Below are 25,654 nucleotides of genomic sequence, written 5' to 3'. Positions count from 1 at the left end.
CCTTCCTTCAGTTCTGAGCATCATAGTCTGACATTCAAACACAGAACAGGGTCCTCTGCCCCAGCACACAGGCACAAGGTTCTCAGAGGTGGTTGAAGAATAGTGGCAGGGCAGATAAGCATTCTGACCCACCATGGCTATGAGAGACTCTTCCAAAGACCCTGGATAAAAAAGAAAAAAGGAGAGCAAGATGCAGGTGATGAGTGAGATTGGTCCATTTCAGGAAAAGTGCAAGTAATGCTTGCAGAGTAAAGAAACCACTGCTGCTCTCCAGTTTAAAGGAGGATCCACTAAGGCAATGACTCTCACACTAGAGGGGCATCTGAACCACTGGGAAGTCTGATTAAAACACAGATGTGTGGCCAGACTAGCATGGTCCAGTGGTTGAGCTTCATCCGATGAACCAGCAGGTCATGGTTCAATTCATGGTCAGAGCACATGCCTGGGTTTCAGGCTTGATCCCCAGTAAGGGGTGTTCAGGAGGCAATCAATGATTCTTACTTATCATTGATATTTCTCTCTCTCTTCCCTTCTCTCTGAAATAAAAAATATTGATATATACAAATTTTAAAAACCACAGATGTGTGGGCTCAGCTCCTAGAATTCCTGATTTATTCAGTCTGGGGTGGGACCTAAAATTTTGTATTTCTAACAGATTCCCTGGAATTGCTGACATGGCTGATCTTGGAACCTCACTTTGAGAACCAGTGTCCTAAGAGAGACTTGTGGCCTAATCCTGTGAACAATGGAGGGCAGGGCTAATGGAAACAGTCAGAAAATAAAGCAATCATTGTCGGCCAGGAAAACAGTTCAGCTTTATGGACTAGTTATCAGTTCGTCAATGAAGGACAATTATGCTAGCAACATTCCCTCTTTATCTCACTTTTTTTTTTTTTTTTTTAAATCACCCGGCGTACAGTGAATAAAAACCCTTGCCTGAATAAGAAGGTAGAGGAATGATCAATAGTGTGACACACTGGTGTGCTAATATGGCACTCAGGGAAGTGGCCACCATTTCTGTGATTGTGGAGTAGAGACACTGTAGCAAGAAGTATCCAGTTCAATTGGAGAATTAAAATGACACCCGCCCTGACGGGTTTGGCTCAGTGGATAGAGATTTGGCCTGCGGACTGAAAGGTCCCAGGTTTGACTCAGAAGTCTCAGCTCTGGGAGATTGACTTTTGTCTAGGAAACTTAGAAGCTAAGGATTCTTTTTTTATAATATATTTTATTGATTTTTTTACAGTAATAAAGAGAGAGGGATAGAGAGCTAGAAACATCAATGAGAGAGAAACATCAATCAGCTGCCCCCTGCACACACCCCACTGGGGATATGCCCACAACCATGGTACATGCCCTTGACCAGAATCGAACCTGGGACCCTTCAGTCTGCAGGCCGACGCTCTATCTACTGAACCAAACCGGTTCCGGCAGAAGCCCAGGATTCTTTACAAAAGGCAAATGAGATCACAGCCTGGAGTTTCTCAAAATATGTGGTCTTCTGTCTTTCCTTCCTGCCGTTCCCTGTCACCCACCTATATGCCATCAAATGCATTTTTCAATAATTTTTATTTGTTTCAGAGAGGAAGGGAGAGGGAGAGAGAAACTTCAGTGATGAGAGAGAATCATTGATCTGCCACCTCCTGCATGCCCCACACTGGGAATCAAGCCCATAACCTGGCATGTGCCCTTGACCAGAATGGGGCTCTTCAGTTCACAGGCCTATGCTGTACCCATTGAGACAAACCAGCTAGGGCTCCAATACAGGGGGGTTAGTGAGGGACAACCAAATGACTGAACAGCAGGCTGTCTGGGGCGACCAGGATTGCGGGGGGACCATGAGAGGTGACCACGATGGTAGGGGGCCATTTAGGGGTGACCAGGCTGGCATATGGGGGGCAGTTAGGGGCAACCAGGCCAAAAAGGGGTGCAGTGTAAGGCAGAGTCAATTAACCTTGAGTTCAGGGCTCATATTTATGAAATAGCATGTGGTATGTGAATTATCTCTCAATATAGCTGCTAAAAAAAGAACAAAAATTCAGCTAAATCCTGACAAGGCTCTCTCACTGGGCATTTGCTAGGGTCATTCTCCCAACTTTCTGCCCCTGACAAGACCCAGTTTACTGCCATCTCTCAAAGTAGTCTCTTCTGTCTGCAGGGAAGAGTTCTAGAAATAGGTGCAGTCCTGCAGTGCCTTCTAGCCTTTAAAAAAAATTACTGCAAAAATTACAATGCCCCTCCTTGTATCTTCAACTTGCACTATTTAATTGTCATCTTCCAAGTATTGTACTTTATATATATATAATATATATATTATTGACTTTTTTTTTTTTTTTTTTTTTTTTTACAGAGAAGAATGGAGAGGGATAGAGAGTTAGAAATATCAATGAGAGCCAAAACCGGTTTGGCTCAGTGGTAGAGCGTCGGTCTGTGGACTGAAAGGTTCCAGGTTCGATTCAGGTCAAGGGCATATACATTGGTTGTGGGCACATCCCCAGTCGGGGGTGTGCAAGAGGCAGCTGGTTGATGTTTCTCTCTCATTGACATTTTTAGCTCTCTATCTCTCTCCCTTCCTCTCTGTAAAAAAATCAATAAAATATATTTAAAAAAAAAAAGAAAGAAAAAGAAAAGAAACATCAATGAGAGAGAAACATTGATCAGCCACCTCCTGCTCACCCCCTACTGGGGATGTGCCCGCAATCAATATACATGCCCTTGATCGGAATCCAACCAGGGACCTTTAAGTCCTCAGACTGATGCTCTATCTACTGAGCCAAACAGGTTTCGGCTTCCAAGTACTTTTTTAGGCTCAGCAGATTTAGCATTTGCCAGACAGAGCAAACTCTGTCTCAGCAGTCCACCATATAAAGAAAAGAGGGTTACCTTAGAGCAAACCCTCACGGGCCAAAGGGACTTTCTGCTTTGCTTACTTTTACAACTTGTGGAAGAAAATGTTTAGTTTTTAGGAAGCCGGGACAGCCAGCTAGACAGCTGTGGGCTGGCTTCCTGAAAAGCTTTCAAACACGTGGCAGTGTCCATTTTTTCATTCCCAGGGCTGCCATCAATATAACGCTGTTGCCATGCAAGCCAGGCACAGGAAAAATCTAGTCACCCTGGGTCAGCCCACTTGTTGTTCATCCGTCCCAGCCCGCTATTGATATTGTCTCAGTCTGAATCTTTTATGCTTTTCCAGAGCTCTCTTCACACAGAAGAAGAACACAAGCACTCACCTTCCCTTCCAAGTCTCTCCAGGTCAGTGGTTCTCAGCCTCAGCTACCATTGAAATCACCTTGCAGGGGAGGGGGGCTCTTTCTGGCCCCACAGCTGAGATTGACTTGGTCTGGGCATGCTTAGTTGGCCACGCTTTCCAGGTGATTCTAATGTACAGCCAAGGTTGCAAAGGACGGGTCTCAGAGAGCCTCTGAGGTGCACGCAGACTCCAGACCAGAGTGGTTTCTATCTCAAAGTTTTAAAGACATTTAGCTCTTCCCCCACCTCCTCATCCCTAGCACACACAGGGAGGTTCTAGGAAACATTATTTTAATTTATTCCCCAATTTTCATAGGTATGTAACTAAGCACATACTTGCTATGTATAAGCTGGGTGCTCAGAAACTGCATACACTTCCCTCAAACCGCTCAATATTCAAAGCGTCCACAATTCTGTAGCAACATGTCAAAAATGTTGCCTTCAAAAACAAGCATCCTGCCCTCCTAGGCCACTTTGGTAGCATTGAACATCAAGTGTTAGTTATTTCAGAATTAACTCAAATTGAAATTATTACCCAGCCTTGTGAACTATTCATGTCAAAATGTTTCTGATATGAAGGAAAAAAAATGTTTCTGGTAGCTAAAAATATCCTTACCTTTTTTGGCTTTAACTCTCTTGGCAAAATCAAAACTTTAATCCATTTGTGGAAACGTAATAGCATTGGAATTAATAATATAAAAAATTCATCCTTCTAAAATAATTTTAGTAAACAAAGTGGTTTTGGGACAATTTAGAATTCTGGTTGAAACTAGTAACTCTCTCAAACAGCACTATTATATTTGCACACTTACTTTTTACAGAGGCCTTTTTCTCTAATCTCCCCCTTTCTTTTGCCCTTTTATTTATTTCTGCACTGCATCATTCTAAAAGTTAGTTCAGCCAAAACTGGTTTGGCTCAGTGGATAGAGTGTCGGCCTGTGGACTGAAGGGTGCCTGGTTCGATTCCGGTCAAGGGCACGTACTTTGGTTGCGGGCACATCCCCAATAGGGGGTGTGTAAGAGGCAGCTGATCGATGATTCTCTTTCATCAATGTTTCTAACTTTCTATCCCTCTCTCCTCTTCTCTGTAAAAAATCAATAAAATATATTTAATAAATAAATAAATAAATAAATAAATAAATAAATAAATAAAAGTTAGTTCAGAACCCCTGATGGTTGTCCATCTGAAGTAGCATACATGTGTTAAATCACATGACTATTGATTTTCTTTACCTATTTACTTGCTCCACTCACCATCCTAACTTCCTCTTTTAAAAGCCCATCCTGGTACCAAGGAAAGCACTTAAAACCTCATATTTTCAGAGCCATGAAAAAACAGATCTAGTGGGAAAATCACACTGATTTTCTTTTCCGTAAAGGAAATAAAAATCTGTGTTCCTACATAATTTGAAACCTTTGGAGGAATTTAAGCAGTGTATTGTTTTGGCCTACTCAAGAAGACAAATAATCCTTTCCACTAATATTTACATGGTAAAATAAGATTGTTTTAGAGTAATAAATTTGACAGTAAAATAGTAGACAAGTTTACAGGCATTTAAATTGGCTTAATTGAAATAAACCAATATTCTAGAAAAATTACACTGGACAAAAACTGTTCTGGACAAAAAGATGTTCCTAAAGTGTTAACTAAAATTTTTATTGGTAGTTCATCTCATGATAAAATCTCACAATACAAAATGAACCTAAAGCAGTCATATTATAGTGCAAAAAATTAAAATTTAAAAGCTATCAAGACTACATTATAAAATTTTCAAAAGCTTCCTAATATTTAAATCAAAAAAGGGGGAAAGTAGAAGAATATCATGTAAGGAAAAATATCCTATAAATAAATTACATCTAGAAAATTTGTACTTTAGAAAATTAATTGTAATGCTAACAGCAAGACACCCATGAAAAACACACATGGTGTCAAAACAAGCCAGAGGAAAATCATTTGGGCAAAAAATAAAAAAGGATCCCAAGTCAAGTTTATAGAAAATATTCATTTTTTTACTTTTGGTCAAGAATATGTTTATATATTTTCAGAAAACAACTCCGAGACCATGTGGATTCTGGCAACAGAAAGGAATTGACAGGACTACTCCAACCATGAAGACAGAAGAGAAGCAGTCCAGAAATGGAAGACACTGACGACGCCTTGCCATAATAGCAGTCAGCAGCTGTAGGGTATATCACTGCAGGTTGCCCAGGACCAAACCAGAGGGGTTAGGACCTGCATTACCACCTTTGTCCACCATCCAGAACTGAAATATCATTGCTGACATGTACACATAAGGAACTGTTTAACATTGAAATTGGGTTTCAAAAGAACTGTTGAAACTCACAGAAAGAAACTCACTCACAGACTGATTCATATGCCTTTCAGCATAACGATTATTATTTGTCTCATTTTCTATTCTTATATTTCCAGTAGGACATGATCTCACTTATCTAGGGGAAGTGGTGAACAACATAGACTGATGAACAAGAACAGTCCCACAGATAAGGAACCATAGGTCAGATTGTTGGACCTCAAAGGGAGGGTGAGGATAAAAGGGAGAGATCAACCAAAGGACTTGTGTGCATACATATGAGTCTAACTAGTGGTCAAGGACAATAGGGAAGGTGGGGGCATGAGTGGGAAGGGATGGGGGATTGGAATGGGGGTTGAGGACAAATATGTGATACTTTAATCAATAAAGAAATTTTTTAAAAAAAGAAATGTAATGTTTTGATTGTCAGATAAAACAAACAAACAATCATGGAATGCTTCCAAGTGAATTCATTTAAGTAACAAATCGAATTTGCTAACTTTAAGTCCTATTCCCCTTCGTGACAGCTTCAGTGACCAAGGTATTGGTTCATTTCATGTCTACCCAATGAGAATTCTTGATGGATACAGGATTCATAAGGTCTGTACAGAACATATAATTCTAAAGTGTTCAGTTCATATTTAGGAGAAGGCTCTACTATGACCAGAAAAATTGAGCCAATTGTAATATAAAAAAATTAAGACTAATTACCAATGAAGTTGACTACACAGTGTGAGTTGAATACACTCTAACCAACATCACAGACAGTTTGGAATGCCATGAAATATGGACAGAAAAATCATCCTAGAGCTTAAAAGGACTGACATGGTGAGATCTGGTCATTGCAGTCTGCAGTCAAGGGCCTAAAGTCTTAGAGACGACTGCTGGGTCTTCAGAAACGTTGTAAAGATCATTCTCAAAGCAAAGGTTCCCATGTGGTTGGTAGTGCACTGAAGTTTCATTTTGTGAAGTTCCAGTCACAGGTTCTTTGCTACAAAAAGAATAACATGAGTAACTGAAAAGCAGATAAATTCAAATAATGAACAGCACTTTTGACTATTTGCAACCCTAGAGCCCCAGTCACATAACATATAAATGACTAGGAGATTCCAGAGCTGTAAATATAAAATTGTGAGGAAGTTTAACAAGCAAGATTAGAAAACAAAACAAAACAAAACAAAAAACACCTAAGATGTTTTCAGATGATTCTCCTTCAAGAGATCCATGTACTAGAATACATAAATCAAAAATCTAAGACAGGCCTGGCTGGCATAGCTCAGTGGTTCAGCCATGGTTCGATTCCAGGCCAGGTCACATGCTGGGCTGCAACCCAATCCCCAGTGTGGGGCATGCAGGAAGCAACCCATTGATTTTCTCTCATGATTGGTGTTTTTCTTGCTCTCTCTCCCTCTCCCTTTCTTTCTGAAATCAATAAAAATATTTTTTTAATCTAAGTTATCAGATATCAAATGGAAGTACTAAATCAAGATGCATATTCACAAAGGTGGCTATGAAATTGTTTTGCTGGTATATTTCCAATTATGGATTGTGCTCTTTATAGAGGGTTATTTAATATAGGAATACTTCCTATATTTAGATATACAGAGAATACAAAATAGCAGAGTATAAAGTAGTAAAATACTGTTTCACATAAGTGTACTGGATCATGGTGTCAAAAATATTACAGTGTCTTTATGGTCAAACTGTGAATGCCATGAGTTAGATGACTTTCATAACACATACACTCACACACCAAGTATATAAAAAGGTTGTGTGTAGAGTTTTGATTTAGCTGCTATTTTATAATTTGTACATAGTTATGGTTTTTATTACCTGAGCTTGCCCAGAAATTATTTGAAATGTAAAGTCTCATTCAACTCAGATCCTTAAAGGAACCAGGCATACATGTGAGAACCAATTTAGGTGTTAATAGCTGAAAATGAGTCAGTGTGAAATAGCTGCCCCAAACGTGTCATCATAAATGCTCTTTCTCTCCCCTTTTCTTTCTACCAACCCCAAGTAGCCTGCTCCTTTTAGTACAGTTTGGGCTTTAAGCAAGGTCCCCTTAAAGGGTACTTTAACTGGGAAATAGATTAGATTTACAAAATTGTACATCAAATGCCTATGAGGCCACATAATCAATGTAAAGCAGCAGAGCTTGCTGAGTGTGGAACAATAGGGGATGGGGGACTGCTACAGCCTGGAGTTGTCTTCCTTCAAATCTTTGCCAGTGGCCTCCTACTCCATCAGGCTCACTCACACAGCCTATTACCTTGGTCTATACTCCCCATGCTATTTGCCTGGAAGCACTAAAAGGACCCTGGTGACATACTTCTCTGTGTGTCTGTTTTGTTCATCTCTTTGGAATAGAATAGGCTTTCAGTAAACTAAGCACTGAATGAAATCAAGAAGAAACCAAACAACTCATCCAAACTTAATTTCATCAAACTCTATTGTGATTTCTCTTGCTCTGGGAGTTTAGGGTTAGGGTGCTGTTTCTGCAGTAGTTTCAGGGAAATATAGATACCTAAAAATATCACTGGAAGGTGTGGACAGCAAGAAAGAAACTCAATGAACTAGAATTTTTAGGATCCAGGGTGTAAAATGGAAAGTTCAGGAGAAAGGGGAGAGGAACAGAGAGTATTTTTTCTTTATTTTTATTAGAGTGGGAACATCAAAAAGCATTGAGACAAACCTATCAAGCTTACTTTTTATGAAACACCTTTATTTTCCCACATAAATATTCTAAATTGGGAAGGAGTTGAAGAGAAAATAAAATATGTCAGCCAAAGAATTCATGAGACCATTTCTAAAACATATATATTATTTTTGCTATTACTTCATTTTCTTAATCCTTCCCCAAGGATATGTTGGAATTTTTTCATTGATTTTAGAGAAAAATTAAATTTAGAAGAATGGTTTTTAAAAGAGAAAAACAAAACTCATATTACACTCTTCCCTATAATTTCAGATAACACCTTTTGACTCTGTAGAACCCAAAAAAAGCACTTGTGTGAAAACTATCTCATTTTTATTAATGGTTTAGTGTATTCACACACATGCCCAAACTTACTTTAATATAATTTTTAATAATCATATTTCATTTTTTTAAATGGGAAGTTATGGGGGTTTTTCATAGAGGCTGACATGGCTAGTTTTTGAAACCCATTATTCTAATCTTGGCCTGAAATCTATTTTCCCTCCAATGTCTCATTTGCCTCTTCAGCTAAGTGAATGTTGTAAGACTCTCAACAATATTTTCCTTCACTGGAGCAAAAATGGGCCTTTGAGGGGAACAAATCTGCTTAGTACAGTGATTTGTTGCCTTCCAAATCCTAACTCCACCCAACTAACTCTTATTTCTTAGTGTTTTATTTCTCCTATGGAGAACTTAAATTTCACTTTTTCTTTTCAGGCCAATATTTTTAAGAAACAAAAGGAACAAAGTTATGAAACAGGAAAGTTATGTGAAGTCAAAAGTACATGGTGTGTGAAGCTCCTTGGACCCAGGTAGTTTGGCTATCTCACTTTGTTCCCTCATTTTGTTCCCTCAGGCACAATGGTCAAATGACTTACTTTTGGTAAGTATGGCAGCCAAAATGATGAGCAATATCATGGCAGCAATGCCGAGTCCAATGTACAACTTATTGGTGTTCCTCTGTGTCTTTTGTTTCAAGCTCATGTGCTAAGGAAATACCAGCAGATTGAAAAAGCATCTTGTTAGAATTATGGGCAGAAAACATTTCTTAAAATAACATACTCAGACACATTCGTCTTTATTAGCTCTAGTCTACTTCTAGATCATGAAGGGAAAAACCAAATGATCTCCTGAGGTTGAAACCATCGTGAAATTCTCAGACAATTTGAAATTCAATATGTATTTGGAAATGTGGAAATATTTTATATATGCTTGTGTGAGGTTATTGTGGGTGCATGTGTTTGTCAAAGCTCAAAGTGTACAGTTCAAAGGGTTATCTTTATTATATGTAAATTATCCATATTGGTTTTTAAAATTTCAGTAAGCTACAGTATGTCCTCTTATATTAAAAGAAAAAAAAACAATTTTTGTTTATATATAAGTTCACTTGTTGATGCTATCTGAATGTGCTGAATTATTGAATTTGGCCTTTAATATAGTGTTTATGTTTTTAACATAATTCAAAATTCTATCTATGTCTATAGAAATAAGCCTGAAAGTAGCTGTTCATAGACATAACCCTGGTTAACAATGAACTCAAAATATGCAATCAGGTGGAAATGCAAATTTTACTTAACTCTCCTGGTGAAGTTTATAAGTATCCCCCTCCTAGAATAGGCTTAAAACACGCCAGGCATCATGCCAGGCCTCTTTCAATAGCTTAGTTCTAATACTAAAAAGATCCCACAAGGTAGATATTTTAACAGAAAGCAAGTGGAAGATCAGTGAGAAGGATTAAGCTTCTTACTGCATCAAAGTTAAATCTCTGAAATCAGAATCCTGACTCTTTTACCTAGTCACTTACTCAATCACAAAGTTGTTTAACACATTAACATCTTAATAAGTCATCCTATAGGGAAACTTATTATATCAGGTAGAAAAAACCCTCAGCATTGGCCTCAAAATTTCTATATGGAAGGCATTCAGGCTGGAAAGGGGATACTAGGGAGTATATGTCAAAGCAAGCACACTTTCACTTAATAATAGATTTGTTTGGAACAACCTCCACACCACCATAGAGACTCAAAGCATGTTATTCCCCTAATGCTAACTTAAGCCTTCCTGGGAATGTTATGTCAACTCACTCTCCTTGAATTAGTTCATTCTTTTTTGTTCAAATTTTTGGCCAGGAGAAAGTCTGTAGTATGTGAGTGTTGTGTGAATGTGTGTGAGTAAAACATCACTTAGCAGGTATCACTAACAAGCTGGTCTGCCTGTAGCTATGTGAACTTTACCAATTAATCAAAGGACCCCTACTTAAGAAATAAATTCTTTTTTTCTTTATCGCTTAAACTGAAAGAATCAATCTGTGGGATAGCCTTACAGAAGTAATCTTTAAATATAACTTGTTTCCAGAGAGACATACAAGTGAATATAGCTAATAAAATAGGAAGGAACTTGCTTACAGTTTCATTATATTTCCCACCACAATCTGAAGGCTGGGTCACAATGCTATTTCCATCTGTTCAACAGAAAGAAAATTGGTTAGAATTATAAAAAAAATATATTGAATTTTCACTATTAACATGAAATATATTTACGTTGCTTTCTGGCGATAAAGGAAATAATGAATAAAAGGTATGGCAAAAAAATATGTACATATGGCCAAATGCAATAGGCATTGTAAGAATTAAATCATGTTACTAGCATTTATTAATCTCCCCTGTAAGGTATGATTCATAACAATTTTGCCATGGAACCTGTAAAAATGGACCCCTTTTTTCTTCTTTATGAGAAAAGTATGCATTACATACAAAATCTTACCTATAATTTTAGGAGCACAAAGGCCATTCTTAGAACCAGGTTAAAAGTGCCACCTATGTGTACTCTGGACATCTAAGTAATAGTCATAGTTGATATTGTATCTATCACTTATCCCCATATACCTATGCCTCAAGTTCTTCATCTCTTTTAATCCTCACAAGGATTCCACATGATCAGTTATATTCCATCCATTTTAGAAATGATGAAAACAGATTCAGAGAGGGTAAGACATTTGTTTCAGTCACATAGCAGATTATAGTGTTAGCACTCATGTCACAATATGTGCTGTTAATTACATGTCAATGACTTTCAAATTTTGAATGCTCTAGGTCTTTAGGAAAGAAAATACAGTTACTTGTTGGACAAGAAGAGTTCAATGATGAGCTGGTCGTACTTGTTTCCTGTGGTGTGATAGGCTGGGTTTCTGTTGTCTGCACTGCAGATGATGAAGTGGTTTCTGAAAAATAAAGGATGAAAGAGCTCTGTTCCATTTGTAGAGAAAAATTTCCAGCCCCAACAAAAATAAACAACAAACTTAAAATCAGGAATTACCTTCAACACTTTCTTAGAAATTTATTCCAAAACTAGAGGCCCAGTGCACAAAATTCGTGCATGAGGGGGAGGGTGTCCCTTAGCCTAGCCCTTAGCCCAGCCTGCACCCTCTCCAATCTGTGATCCCTCTTACAATCCAGGACTGGAGCACCCAACTGCTCGCCTCTCTGCCTGATCAACCCCTAACCACTCCCCTGCCAATCTGATCAATCCCTAACTGCTCCCCTGCTGGCCCGATTGCTGCTAACTGCCCTCCCCTCCAGGCCTGGTCACCTCTAACTTCCCTCCCCTGCCAGCCATATTGTGTCCACATGAGGGCAGCCATCTTTGACCACATGAAGCAGTATCTTGTGTGTTGGAGTGATGGTCATTTTGTATATTATTCTTTTATTAGATAGGATAACATTGAGGCATTGCACTGCATCTAGGTCTTTTATTATCAGGAGTAAATCTGATATAGATAATGTTTTGGATAGTTATCTATAGAAAGAATTATTTCACACTTTTAAGATGGCCCTAAATTTGAAATGCCTATAAAAGTGCATCTTATGTAAGACATCAGATTAAGCTTTTATCCATACAAATAACATTTCATGTTCATAAAACAAGGCCTGTGGATTTATACTAATCTGTACTCTCATCTTCACAATAACCCCAATCTGGATTTTCTGACATTCAAGTACCAAATTATCCATCCGCACATCTTTCCAGAGAGATGCACATATGTACCAGCATGGGATACATCCTCACAATATATCACTCCTTGAAGTCTCTTCAAGGTGACACATTGCCCAGTCTCTCAACTTGATAATGATTCACAGCCCTCTAAGTCAGACTCCTGGTGGACCGTGACCCTGGCTCCTTCTGCAGTTGCATTTTGCTCACTCATTCTGTATGACTGATTTCCTGTGCTATCTGACTCATCTTCCATTTCTCACCAAAAACCTTCACTAAGAATTATCAAGCACACCGTTATGCATCACTTGCCTCCTTATAAAATCTTCATATTCCCGCCCTGAGAGCACCACAGAACTTAGAGCAAATTAGTGGTACTGGCTGGGCAAGAATTCTCAAACCTGGGCTTTCCTTTTGCCTTTCACCAGTCTTCCTATTTCCTCTTTCCCAACACCATCTTCACATTTCAACATCACTCTTCCTTATCTTCTGAACCCATTTCAAGTTTTCCTCTAATACTGAACCCTATAACAGGATGTGGCTCTCTTAAGGAACAAAGAATAAGACAGCACAAGAAAATCAGATGATGTCTATCCAATTTAGCTCTCTGCAAAAAGCCTCTTGACCTTAACTTCTTTCCCAAGTTTGACTTTTTGTAGACATCTTTCTTTCTTTTTTTTTTCTTTAAAAATTAATTTATTCATTTTCTGATCACAAGGTACAGGAACATGCAAGTGTGATGCCTGAGACTCTGTGGCTGCTGTCCTGTCTGTGCATCTGTAAATCCCTCCATCCTACCAGGTCTATCCTTCCCCCAAGTATTTGCTACATCCTAACAGCTGCAATCTAGTATCATATGGGAAGTTTAAAGAGTTTTTCCAGCTTATAAATGCTGAATGGGAACTAGCTGTTCCAGCTGCTCATTTCCTAAAACTCTGAGTAGGTCACAGGCAAATTATGTCCAACTGACAAGGCCATGTAAAACTTCTAATAGGCCTTTCTTTAAATAGCAGTGACTAAGGCCCCTCTGTGTCCCCAGCTTTCTAAGGCCCAAGGTAAGGTGCCTGTGGCCCCGGAACAGCCCCTGGGGTTCCCCACATCCTAGGGCGGCGTTAGAGGAAGGGCAGGCCAGGCCAAGCATGAGAAATACAGTCAATTTTATTGGGCTCAGATCAGGAGTCAATGGGGCTTGAGGACCTGTGTAAATTTGTCAATTTTTCTTCTACATGTTCTCTTTGGCCTGTTTCCATAGCCTCATGAGCTGCTTTTTCTTGCAGTAATGGATCTTGGCCTTCTCCACAGCCTGACACTTCCAGCCAACCTCATGAGCCAGGTGCCCAAGGTAGGCAAACTGCTGGGTAGGCTTCAGACACACAACCTTGAGGGCGGCAGGAACCACCATTCGCCTTTTCTTGTCAAAGGGTGGTGGGCTCCCATCAAACACCTTGAGGTGGTCCAAGGCAGCCTGGCCTCGGTTGGTCTTGTGGGACAACATGCCTCACACTATCCACCAAAAGATGCGGCTGGGGGCTTTGAAGTGGTAAGGGCCTCAGGATGGGTTGGTATTCATCTATTTTTGGAGGAAGGCCAGATATTTCAACTTGTTTCTGTAGAAATTGCCAGAAATGTTGATGCCCTCAGAGTGCACAACCACCTTTCGGCCCAGCAGCACCTGCTTGGCCACGATGGCTGCCAGGCGTAGCAGGAGATGGTCTCGGCCATCAAGCACCAGGCCCTGCTCCTCCACCATCTTCAGAAGCCGCCTGGGAAAGAAAGCTGTGGAATCTTTCTTTGCTCCCCTCCTCCTATAATCTTCTATCTGACTTTCCCATGAAAATTTTAAGAAACTAGCATGGGCTGGAGGCACGAGGGACAGGCAGGGATTGGATGTAAAGTAAATATCTCTGCATTGAATCAGCTCCAGTGCTTACCTCCTTCCTGTACTATAATATAAAGCTCAACTCTATAGACTCAAACTCCTTAGGAAACTAGCAGGATAAAGATAAGACTCAATTCAATTAATAATCAACTAATATTCCCCAGGAGGTCACATAGATCTTTTCTTCTGAATATCTACTTTAAAGTAAAAAACGTATGTACGTTCACTAAACCAAGTCAACTAATCCACACACTTTTGTAGGCACACACTATGTGAAATTAAGTATATACAAGCTAAATCAATATTGAGAAAGTCAACACACCCAGCCTATATGGCTCAGTGGTTGATATTGATCTATGAACCAGAATGTCACTGTTTCATTCCCCATTAAGGTACATACCCCCGTTGTAGGCTTGATCCCCAGTGTGGGGTATGCAAGAGGCAGCCAATTCATGATTCTCTCTCATCATTGATGTTTATATACCCTGTTTCCCACAAAATAAGACAGTGTCTTATATTAATTTTTGCTCCCAAAGATGTGCTAGGTCTTATTTTCAGGGGATGTCTTATTTTTCCATGCGCTAGGTCTTATTTTCGGAGGATGTCTTATTTTCGGGGAAACACGGTATCTATCTATCTACCTATCTATTTCTATCTCTCTCTGCATCTCTGAAATCAATAAAAATATATATTTAAAAGAAAAAAAATCAACAGATTCCCTAGTATGTTCAGCTGCCTGGAACAAAGCTATTTTTCTTACATATATTTAAGTCTCTGAAATCTGAGTTTTAACCTAATGCCCTCTCCTCCATACTCAGCTTATAGCCCAAATGCTTACACACGACTCAATGGGAGTTAAGGAAAATCAATGTTCCATCACATTTCTCTGGCTAAGAGGTTAAGACATGTCTTTTGCTTTCCAGAATCCAGACAACCTCAGGAGTCAAAAAGTTTTGAAGGTTTTGAAAATCTTTACGAAAGGTTTTCTTTTTAATCCTAAAAATAGAAGGCTTGAATCTGAAGTAGTCCACAGGAGACCAACCTATTTCTTGACACATATTTCAAATTATTCTCTATTTGTATTACAACTAAACACTTAACTATAGGAAACTTGAGGTGTGAAACATGTAGCCTGAATTGAAAAAATAAGCCATATACACTAAATTCCTGAAATCAGATATTTACTTTATAATCAGCATATTTTTTTCAATTTTTATGCTACATACTAAAGTAAAGAATGCTGCCGAACCCGGTTTGGCTCAGTGGATAGAGCATCAGTCTGCAGACTGAAGGGTCCCCGGTTCGATTCCAGTCAAGGGCATGTACATTGGTTGCGGGCACATTCCCCGGTAGGGAGTATGCAGGAGGCAGCTTGTCAATGTTCTCTGTCATTGATGTTTCTAGCTCTCTATCCCTCTTCCTTTCTCTCTGTGAAAAATCAATATGTTAAAAAAAAACAAACATTAAGAACAAAAAATGAAGTAAAGAATGCTCAGAGCAAAACTGTCATTGTATGACATAAAAAGACAGGGTATTATATAAAGGGCTTTTTCAGTGAAGGTGTCAGATCAGGACAAATACATCCTAATATAACTTTAGGCCCCAAGGAGAAATACCATCTAGTAGTTATAACCACAGTTCCAAATTCAAACTAATGGAGACTGAATCCTGACTCAACCAATGCCCGATCAACAATGTGTAGTTTTTTCTCACCAGGCACCTCTGCATCACACGAGAAGCTTCCTTGAATCTCAACTCTACTAACTAGAAAAACAAGAACATTTGCAGACGAGACCAAATTAAACTGTATCTCTCCAAAGAAGAGCTTTTGGTTTAAAAGTTCTTCTTTGGAGAGATACAGTTTAATTTAGAATCAAGCCAATTTCTGCCATGAAGTGAAAAAAAAAAAAATCAACAAATATTTGTCATGCCTATTACATGCCAGGCATTAATCTAAAGCACAGGTCAGCAAACCTTCTGTAAATGGCCAGAGGCAAGTGTTAAGGCTTGGGGGCTTTTTTTCAACTCTGTCATTGTGAAAGCAGTCATAGACCTGATGGCACAATGATTAGAAATGGTTATTTCAATAGAATATTATAGGTAAAACTAGTGGTGGGCTTGTTATCCTTGCATAAAGAGTCCAACTTCAGAGAGGACTAAAGGAATTCCACTCAGATTTCCCTTCTTTTCTGGAATAACCTAGATTTTATTAACAAACCACTGCGAACTGGACCAAATCTACATCATTCGTTGTCCAATATCACAGGTCTTTGTGTTTTGGCTGATGATTAAACCCTTTGAGAATCTAATTTTTTTTAAATTGTTCCCTTCTCTCTGCAGATACCTGTTAGATGCATGTAAAATGCAACAAGATTTCACAAGTCACATGAGGCCCTATGGAACCCAGGAAAAAACCTTTAACATAGATGGTAACCCTGCCTTAACACATACTTGGTGGTCTTCATCCACTTAGTAGAAGGCTTCAAGCCTCAGAAACATATCAGTTTACCTGTCTTAAGGTACAATGTCGGTGCTGGAGTTGTAGAAGCAGATGTGAAGACCTTAGGTGGTGTTGGAACACTGGTGACCTTAGGTGGAGCTAGAAATCAACATGAAAGCAATGATTAATCAAGCAGCAGGGAACAAGAGCTTTGTGTTGGGCCTGTACATCAGCATAACCAGAGAAATTAGGCACTAATTTGCCCTGAACTATTACATCTTGTCCTTGGTCAATGAGATCCTTACAGGGAAGGTCTTGAAGAAAAACCATAGAAAACAGAGATAGCTGTATTGCAAGAATATATACTGGGAGGTTCGAAGTTGAGAAAGGATACCCAGTATTAACACTGAAGCACTCTAAGAAGACCAACCACGCATATCAGATTTGTCTTATTAAACATCAGGGAGGCAGGGAAAATGTGAGCCTCGACCTGTCTTTGTTCTCTCAATGGTGAATGGCTAAATTAAAAAGTCATTTCTAGGCCCAGAAAGTTAAAAAATATATTAATACAGCCAAAACCGGTTTGGCTCAGTGGATAGAACGTGGGCCTGGGGACTGAAAGGTCCCGGGTTCGATTCTAGTCAAGGGCATGTAGTACCTTGGTTGCAGGCACATCCCCAGTAGGGGGCGTGCAAGAGACAGATAATCAATGATTCTCTCTCATTGATGTTTCTCTCTATTCCTCTCTCTTCCTCTCTTTAAAAAAATCAATAAAATATATTTTAAAATTATTTTTTTAAAATATATTAATATATAGCATTTATTTCGGTCTTGAGGATACCCTCCCAAGAGACCTACACTCTAAATGAGAACTAACTCACACCCACTAGCATCCTAGATCACACAGAAACCTTATATATTGGCTGGAAAGTAGACTAGACCACAGGTAGGTGGTAACTTTGTCTCTTTCCAGGGTCAGATAGGGTGCTGGATTCAAAACCACTTATGGAAGGTCTCAGAGCTATCCAGGGAGTGCTGACACTAGAATTAAGCCTAAACCCAGTGCCTGGCAAAAATGCAGATCAATGAAGGCCTGCTCACCAAGCTCCTTTAAAAAATAAATAAATAAATAAGAAGCTTCCTTCAAACTCAACTCTACTAACTACAAAAGAAACCCCTAGAAAGTAGAAAACTGGTTTGAATGTTCTTTTTAAAGAATCAGTTTCAATTAAGCCCATCTGTGCCTTGAACAGCTAAACTCTTTTTCAAAAAAATGTTGATATCTATTACATGCAAGGCATTAGTCTTAAGCAGAGGTCAGCAAACTTCCTAGAAAGGGTCAGACAGTAAATGTGTTGGGCTTTGGGGTCCCTATGGTCTCAGTGTCAATGGCTCAACTCTGTCAGTGTGAAAGCAGCCACAGTGCAGATGGTACAAGAAGTGAATATAGCTGTCCCAATAAAGCTTATCTATTAAAAAAAAAAATGGTGGGCCTGTTTTGAATGTGATCTGGCCCTGGGCTATAATGTTGGCTGACCATGATCTAAGCTGTAGTCAGAAGCTTTTAAGGTATATACAGTCTAATCCTTTCCCTTCATTTAAAAACCTAATATAGAGAAAAAAAGCAAGCATGCAAAAAAATCTGATCAAAGGAGCACAATGAATAATAAAGAAGAGGAAACCAAGGCAGGTCTAGTAATAAACATGTCCTCATCAGTAGAAAATATCTTCCACAGGAAGAAGCTAGGAGATATAAGGGTAGATGCAGCTAGGGAAAAGCTCTAACAGAGAGGTGAGGAGTAAGCTGAGCCTGTGAAAAATGAAAGAAAACTTAAGCGAAGACTATTGGAGGCTCAAATATCATAGGATCGGGAGGCACTGTAAAGTTTCCTACTTATTCCATTCCATGTCACATTTAAAAATTTAGATAGGCCGAAACCAGTTTGGCTCACTGGATAGAGCGTCGGTCTGCGGACTGATGTGTCCCGGGTTCGATTCTGATCAAGGGCATGTGCATTGGTTGTGGGCACATCCCCAATGGGGGGTGTGCAGGAGGCAGCTGATTGATGTGTCTCTCTCATTGATGTTTCTGGCTCTCTATCCCTTTCCCTTCCTCTCTGTAAAAAATTCAATAAAAAATATATTTAAAAATTCAGACAGATCAAAATAATTTCACAACTCTCCAAATTTCATAATCATAATCTCTTCTCCATGTGCTGCCTCCACACATCTGTCTATAGAGCTCTATCTCATCAGATTATTTGGCTTCTCTGGATTGCTTCCCAGATCTGGTTTCCACAAAGTCAGCTGTTTTCTCCATCTGAACTGACCTTATCTTACTTGTCTTTTTAACAATTTTATATTTTTAATTGATTTCAGAGAGGAAGTGGGAGAGATAGAAACATCAATGATGAGAGAAAATCATTGATCAGCTACCTCCTGCCTACACCCTCCTGGTGATCAAGCCTGCAACCTGAGCATGTGCCTTTGGCCAGAATCAAACCTGGGACCCTTCAGTCCATATTCAGACACTCTATTCACTGAGCCAAACCAGCTAGGGCTCTTGCTTGCCTTTTTAAAGGAAATAACCTAGTCCAAAATTTGAGAGATTGCAAATAAAGGTTTCTTTTTTTTTTTAAATAAATATATTTCTTTATTGATTTCAGAGAGGAAGGGAGAGGGAGAGAGAGAGAAACATCCATGATGAGAGAGAATCATTGATCGGCTGCCTCCCGCACTGGGGATCAAGGCCACAACCAGAGCATGTGCCCTTGGCCAGAATCAAACCTCGGACCCTTCAGTCAGCAGGCTGATGCTCTATCCATTGAGAAAAACTGGCTAGGGCATGAGGTTTCTTAATTTAATAATAATAATAATAATAATAATAATAATAATAAGATAGAGATTCAGCTTACTAAGGCCACAAATATTGTATTCTACTGTCAATATAAGACTTTACTGGAAGGAGATTAAGGAAGAACTCAGCCATTATAATGTCTATCTCAAGAGAGAAGAAATGTAAATTTGCCAGAGTTTTGGATTTCATGAAAATCTTAAAGGCAACTAATACAGTTATTGGGATGCATCAGTTTTTATATTTCAATAAAGTCATTTTAATGTTTAAACAAGCAATATTACGATATAATGTGAGTTCTGCTTCATGAAATCCAAGTAGGGCACAGTGTGGGGATGGGACTATACAGTATATGCCTGCACAATGCACATGCCACAAGATTGAGTTGGTAAGTGTCAAAGTTGGTAATGTATCTACTTGACAATCTCTTATACAATATTGTCTACTTTATACATTTGAAAATCTCCATGTTAGATTTAAAATGTTAAGTTCATTTTTTTGTAAATTTTCAATGACATCATCTCAGAGAAAAAGTGCAGTTGTTTACATTAAATAATTTTAGTTTGAGAAAAATATTCACCTCATCTCCCTATGGAGCCATGAATACCTCCTCATGAGCTAACCAGTATTTTTGAAGCACTGCTTTAAGAGATAATCTGCAGACTGGGAAGGCCCTCTAGTCTCCATTCTGTACTCTAGATTCTTTTAACACTTCATTCTACACAAGTAAGTAATTTTATTTCCCCAAAGTTATCAAAAGCAGGATTGAGGAACCTCCTCTTTCTTAAGGGAAGAGAATATTACTACCAACCAGTAAACACCTCAGTTCATGCATATAAAGTGATCACAGGAAGACAAACTCACCTGGCTTTATCTCCAAATATATGTTCTTTATATAACCATTAAACTCTTTGAACACAATACAGCAACAATAGATGCCAGTGTCAGACAGGGCTGCATTCTCTATGGTTAAAGACAAATTCCCTCTGGAAATGATTCCATTCATCCTATAACGTTTGTCCTTTTCAAAGGTGACATGGTAGCCATCGGTCATTATGAGTTCATTTGTGCAGTTGATTAAAGGGCATGCCCTTCGACCCCACCACATGGGTGAGATTTCATGAGCTGTTGCAGAGATGCAGGGTAGAGTGACAGACTGATCCACCACTGCAGTCACATATGACACAGAAACTACAGCATCTGCAAATAAAAAGAAAATAGAGTCTGAGGCCTCAATATTTTAATTTTACATTCATGCCCACTTATTTTTTAAATGGTTTATTTCATTTGTAATCATGTGACTTTAATCTTGAATCTAAAAATTTTTATCAGTTTTTTCTTTACATCTTTTTCTTTGATAGTTGTAAACAACAAATAATTTAAACTTTTCGTTGTTGTTGTTAGTCCTTTCCCTGGGATATTTTTTCACGAATTTTTAGAGAGAGTGGAAGGGATGGGAAGAAACGCAGAGAAACATCAAATGAGAAAGACACATCGTCTCGTTTGACTGGTTGCCTCCCACATAAGCCCTGACCAGGTCCAGAATGAAGCCTGCATCTGAAGTAAATGCCTTGACCAGAATTGAATCTTGGACCCTTCAGCCATTGGGCCTCACTCCACCAATGAGCCAAACCGGCTAGTGCTATTAAACTTATTTCTTTATTTAGGGTTGTTTCTTGATAGGATAAATTTCTAAAATAAAAATTATTTTAAAAAAGTCTCAGAACAAAGAGCAGAATTATTTTTTTCAAATTTCTTTCTAAAATATTTGAGCCAAATGATACTCTATCAGTACATGAGAATGTATTTTATTCTGTGTTTGACAGGTATTTGATTATTAAATAAGTAATGTATACATGTTGCTTTTCCCCTTCCCTAAATCCAATCACTATCTCAATGAAATGCATTTGAAAATTCTATTGCAATTAAAAGTTTTAATTTTTATTGTAATTTTTAAAATGTCTATTCCAAATGAAGTCACCTCATTACCTATCTCTCATAAGAATAAACAGTGCTGCCAAAACCAGTTTGGCTCAATGGATAGAGCGTCGGGTTGGGGACTAAAAGGTCCTGGGTTCAATTCCATTCAAGGGCATGTACCATGGTTGCGGGCATATCCCCAGTAGGGGGTGTGCAAGAGGCAGCTGATCAATGACTCTCTCTCATCGATATTTCTATCTCTCTCCCTTCCTCTCTGTACAAAATCAATAAAATATATTTTTTTAAAAAAAGAATAAGCAGTGCTAATGTTTTCTTTAAATTATTGTTAGGGTCCTGGCTGGTGTGGCTCAGTTGGTTAGTGTCCCATGCACCAAAGGTCACCCTATATTGGTTGAGGGTCCATTGCCCAGTAGGAGTTTGCAAGAGGCAGCAGATTGATGTTTACCATTGATGTTTCTATCTCTCTCTCCTTCTCCCTTCTCTCTCTAAAATAATCAATAAAAACATTTTTAATTAAATCTTTATTGTTGAAGGTATTACATATGTCCCCTTTTTCCCCCTATTAAAGCCTTCTAGACACCTCCAGCCCCACCTCAGACCTTCACCATCTTATTGTTTGTGTCCATGGATTATGTATATATGCATACAAGTTCTGTGGTTGGTCTCTTCCCACCGACCCACCGTCAGTTGTATGATTCTATGTTTCTAGATCTATTTTGTTCATCAGATTTCATTTAAGAACCAATTTGACTGCATTGGATGATAAAGAGTTTTAAAATATATACTTTTATTGATTTTAGAGAGATCATGTCCAAAAAAAATCCAAGTAGAAATCATTCTCATGAGTAAATGACAGCTGGCACTTAAGCGAGGCCCACTTCCCATGGTGAACTCAGAGAATTGGAGAACATTCAATCAACTACTAAATTAAGCCACTTAAAATCAAAAACTCTCTCCCGTGGTAATGGCATTAATAACTCCATATTTCACCCACCTGGTATGGCTCAATGGCTGAGCATCAATCTATGAACCAGGAGGTCAAGGGTCAATTCCATGTCAGGACCCAAGCCCCCAGTAGGGGGGCATACAGGAGACATCCTATCAATGATTCTCTCTAATCATTGATGTACTCCCTTCCTCTCTCTGAAATCAATAAAAATATCTTTTTAGTATATTTTATTAATTTTTTACAGAAAGAAAGGGAGAGGTATAAAGAGTTAGAAACATCCATGAGAGAGAAAAATTGATCAGCTGCCTCCTGCACACCCCCTACTGGGTATGTGCCCGCAACCAAGGTACATGCCCTTGACTGGAATCAAACCTGGGACCCTTTAGTCCACAGGGCAATGCTCTATCCACTGAGCCAAATCAGTCAGGCCTATACATATTTTTAAAACCCTATATTGTCAAATGCAGTCAGGTTGGTCCTAAATGAAATCTGAGACGTACCAACTAATCTTATTTATTTACTTAAGGCTTTTTTATTTTTAAATTACAATTTGATATACAATGTTATATTAGTTGAAGGTGTACAAAATAGATTAGACATTTATATTTCTTATGAAGTGACCATCCCAATAATTCTAGTATCTATTTACACCATTTGTAGTTATTAAAATATTATTGACTATATTCTCTATGTGGTACTTTACATACCTCAACTAATCAGTCCTTGCTCAAGTGCCATGTTAGAAGTAGGCTGTGAGTTTCAAAATGCTCTGGGAATAAAATATTGATTTTTATATAAAGTGAGAGTCTATTTTTTTCTCTAGATTCCTATAATATTTAATTTTGCCTAACATTATTTGTAGATTACAAATAAAGCATGCTAACTTAAAAATGTACTATGGAAGTATAATTTAAATGAACTTTTCCTTATAACCACATCACATCTGATGATTATTATTTTTAAATTTAGGTTGTGTCTATTCCCAAAATTTTCTCTAGCTCATAGAATGTTTCAAATTAAAATATAGGGTGTCCCAAAAAGTGTATATACACACTGAATAATTATAAAGGCAGTGTTTATTTAAATAAATTTTCAAAATTGAGCTATTAGCTGTTAAAGTATGTTTGTATATATTTGGAATACCCTACATATCATTTATATTTTTTAAAATGTTTTTATTGATTTTTAGAGAAAGAAGAAGGGAGAGAGAGAGATAGAAACATTGATGTGGCAGCAAGACAGTGATAAACTGCCTCCAGTAAGCCCCCTACCTGGGATCCAGCCAGAAACCCTGGGCATGTGCCCTGACTGGAAATTGAACCAAATCCTTTTGGTGCATGGGGAAATGCCCAACCAACTGAGCCATACTGGCCACAACATATCTTATATTTAAAAGGAATATTTACACATAGTTAAAAACTATGTACAAAATGTACAATGAAAGACGGGTCTCTTTCCATCCTAGCATCATCTCTTCTTTTCATTCCCTCCAACACCAGGAAAAAGCTGGTACTATTTCTTACATAATGTGAGAAGTCCATGTATACTCAACCACCCAACACCTCCTTTTTTCCTAAATAGAAATGGCAGCATATAACAAAGTATTCTACTTAGCCTTAGATTTTGTGATTCATATCATTTCAGAATTTTTTTTATTTCAGCCTGGTTCTTTGTTCACAAGTTGACCCATTACCTTCCAACAGAGTCCAAGCACATCCATATTCCTCCACCACACCCACACAATCCTACACTCCCCCATACCCAGGCCTTCCAAACCCAGCCCACTTATCCACTTACCTGCTCAAAGCAGTATGAGTCTGGGGAAGGCTACCCAAGGAGGCATGATGGTATTGGCCTAAAGGGAAGAGAAATGGACTGTTTGGATTGCAACTTTTCCTTGTAACCTAACTGCATGCATCACATGTGCCTATCCTGCTATGGATGAGAGACCACATAAAATGGCTTCAGGTCTTTGTTAACTCAGAATGGCTGAGAGCTCTATACCTCCGACAGACAGGCAAAGCTGCCCTTGGAAGTAGCCCCTTATTTACCAGCTCCTTTTCCACACATAAAGTCCAAACTGACTCCCGACGTTCAGAGAGATTAGGGAGTAAATAGGAAGGAAACCAGAGCCAGGCTCAGTGAGGGGTCACCAGAGCAAAGACCAGTCCTCCCATGGTCCTAATGCACTTACCCTTGAGCTCTGAAACAACCATCTACTAGCCCTTTGGTGAATAGAGGGTACTTCTTTTTTTTAAGAATTTAAAAAAATATATATATTTAGTGATTTTTTATATATATATAGAGAGAGGGATAGAAAATTAGAAACATCGATGAGAGAGAATCATCAATCAGCTGCCTCTTGCACACCCCCCACAGGGGATGTGCCTGCAACCAAGATACATTCCCTTGACCGGAATCAAACCTGGGACCTTTCAGTCAGCAGGCTGATGCTCTATCCACTGAGCCAAACCGGTTTTGGCTAGAGGGTACTTCTTGCCCTGTGGCCACAATGGTTAGTCTTTAGCCTCAGTTATATATCCAAGTTATCTATTAACAAGGATTAAGTCAGAATGTGAATCACTGTTTCATCATTCATACTACAGAAAGCAACAACTCAGACTGCATTTTGTTGAATGATGTCAGGAGAATATTTCAAAAACAGAATGTGGTCCAGGCCTGGTGCTCATAGACACAGACTCAGAGAAAAACTCCAAAACTGAAAGTCTACCTTCATAAGCGGGGGACAGAGAGAGATGACAAAAGAAGCAGGCCACTCCAATCTGGCCAATAACAATTTAGAAAAAAAAAAATCATATGCAAGCTTTCTTGAGTGACTGTAAGACAAAATGGATGCCCAAGTTTCTTGGCAGGGAATAATATAGAGAAAAGGTGGGGGTGGGGGAGAGAAAGACAATCAGAGATACTAGTTCATGAATGCTACCAGCTATTGGAAATTATTTTACAGGCTTGTCAAGGAAAGGACAAAGGCCTGCTCCAAGAACTGGTGCACAGCAGGAGGCAAAGCAAGGGTACTAATTAATGTCAGAATGAATATCGATTATGATCAATCAAAGCGGGGGAGGGAGGGGTTGTGGAAAGCAACCTCAATTCTGGCCTGAACTAGTTTGTGGGACAAACTGAAGTCATGTCAAGGAACAGTCAATCCTCACACTCCATCCCTCGTGACTGGCTCTTACACTCCCATGCCTCCTGCCTTCTGCAAAGTGACCTACAGGTCAGCAGGGATTTCAGTGGCAGGGAGGTAGCTCAGTTATGGCTAATTGACTGCAATGAAGACACAGTTCTCAGTGCAGACACATACAAAGAAGAGACAAATTA

General features: G+C 38.8%; 1 protein-coding gene and 1 pseudogene across 1 annotated transcript; both read right to left on the bottom strand.

Annotated features, from left to right (window-relative positions):
- Positions 1-8,163: 8,163 nt before the first annotated feature.
- LOC123651801 (hepatitis A virus cellular receptor 1 homolog) lies at positions 8,164-24,195 on the bottom strand. Its single transcript, XM_045576944.1, has 7 exons — positions 24,110-24,195; positions 20,287-20,622; positions 16,638-16,727; positions 11,378-11,479; positions 10,665-10,720; positions 9,138-9,246; positions 8,164-8,306 (listed from the first exon to the last, which is right to left on the bottom strand). The coding sequence occupies exons 2-7, from the start codon at positions 20,528-20,530 to the stop codon at positions 8,266-8,268; spliced, it is 642 nt and encodes a 213-aa protein (XP_045432900.1). The 5' UTR covers positions 20,531-20,622; positions 24,110-24,195; the 3' UTR covers positions 8,164-8,265.
- LOC118710873 lies at positions 12,937-14,027 on the bottom strand (annotated as a pseudogene).
- Positions 24,196-25,654: the final 1,459 nt, after the last annotated feature.

Source organism: Pipistrellus kuhlii, unplaced genomic scaffold (assembly GCF_014108245.1).
Source record: "Pipistrellus kuhlii isolate mPipKuh1 unplaced genomic scaffold, mPipKuh1.p scaffold_m20_p_8, whole genome shotgun sequence".
Classification (NCBI taxonomy): Eukaryota; Metazoa; Chordata; class Mammalia; order Chiroptera; family Vespertilionidae; genus Pipistrellus; species Pipistrellus kuhlii.
The sequence above is the reverse complement of the archived record's forward strand: the minus strand, read 5'-3'. Positions and strand labels throughout refer to the sequence as shown.

Coding starts and splice junctions, on each gene's coding strand:
- LOC123651801 (XM_045576944.1), bottom strand. CDS start 20,530: ATGTGGTGGGGTCGAAGGGCATGCCCTTTAATCAACTGCACAAATGAA. Junction 16,728..20,286: donor ATATTTGGAGATAAAGCCAG/GTGAGTTTGTCT, acceptor GTTGATTTCTAG/CTCCACCTAAGGTCACCAGT. Junction 10,721..11,377: donor GAACTCTTCTTGTCCAACAA/GTAACTGTATTT, acceptor TCTGTTGAACAG/ATGGAAATAGCATTGTGACC.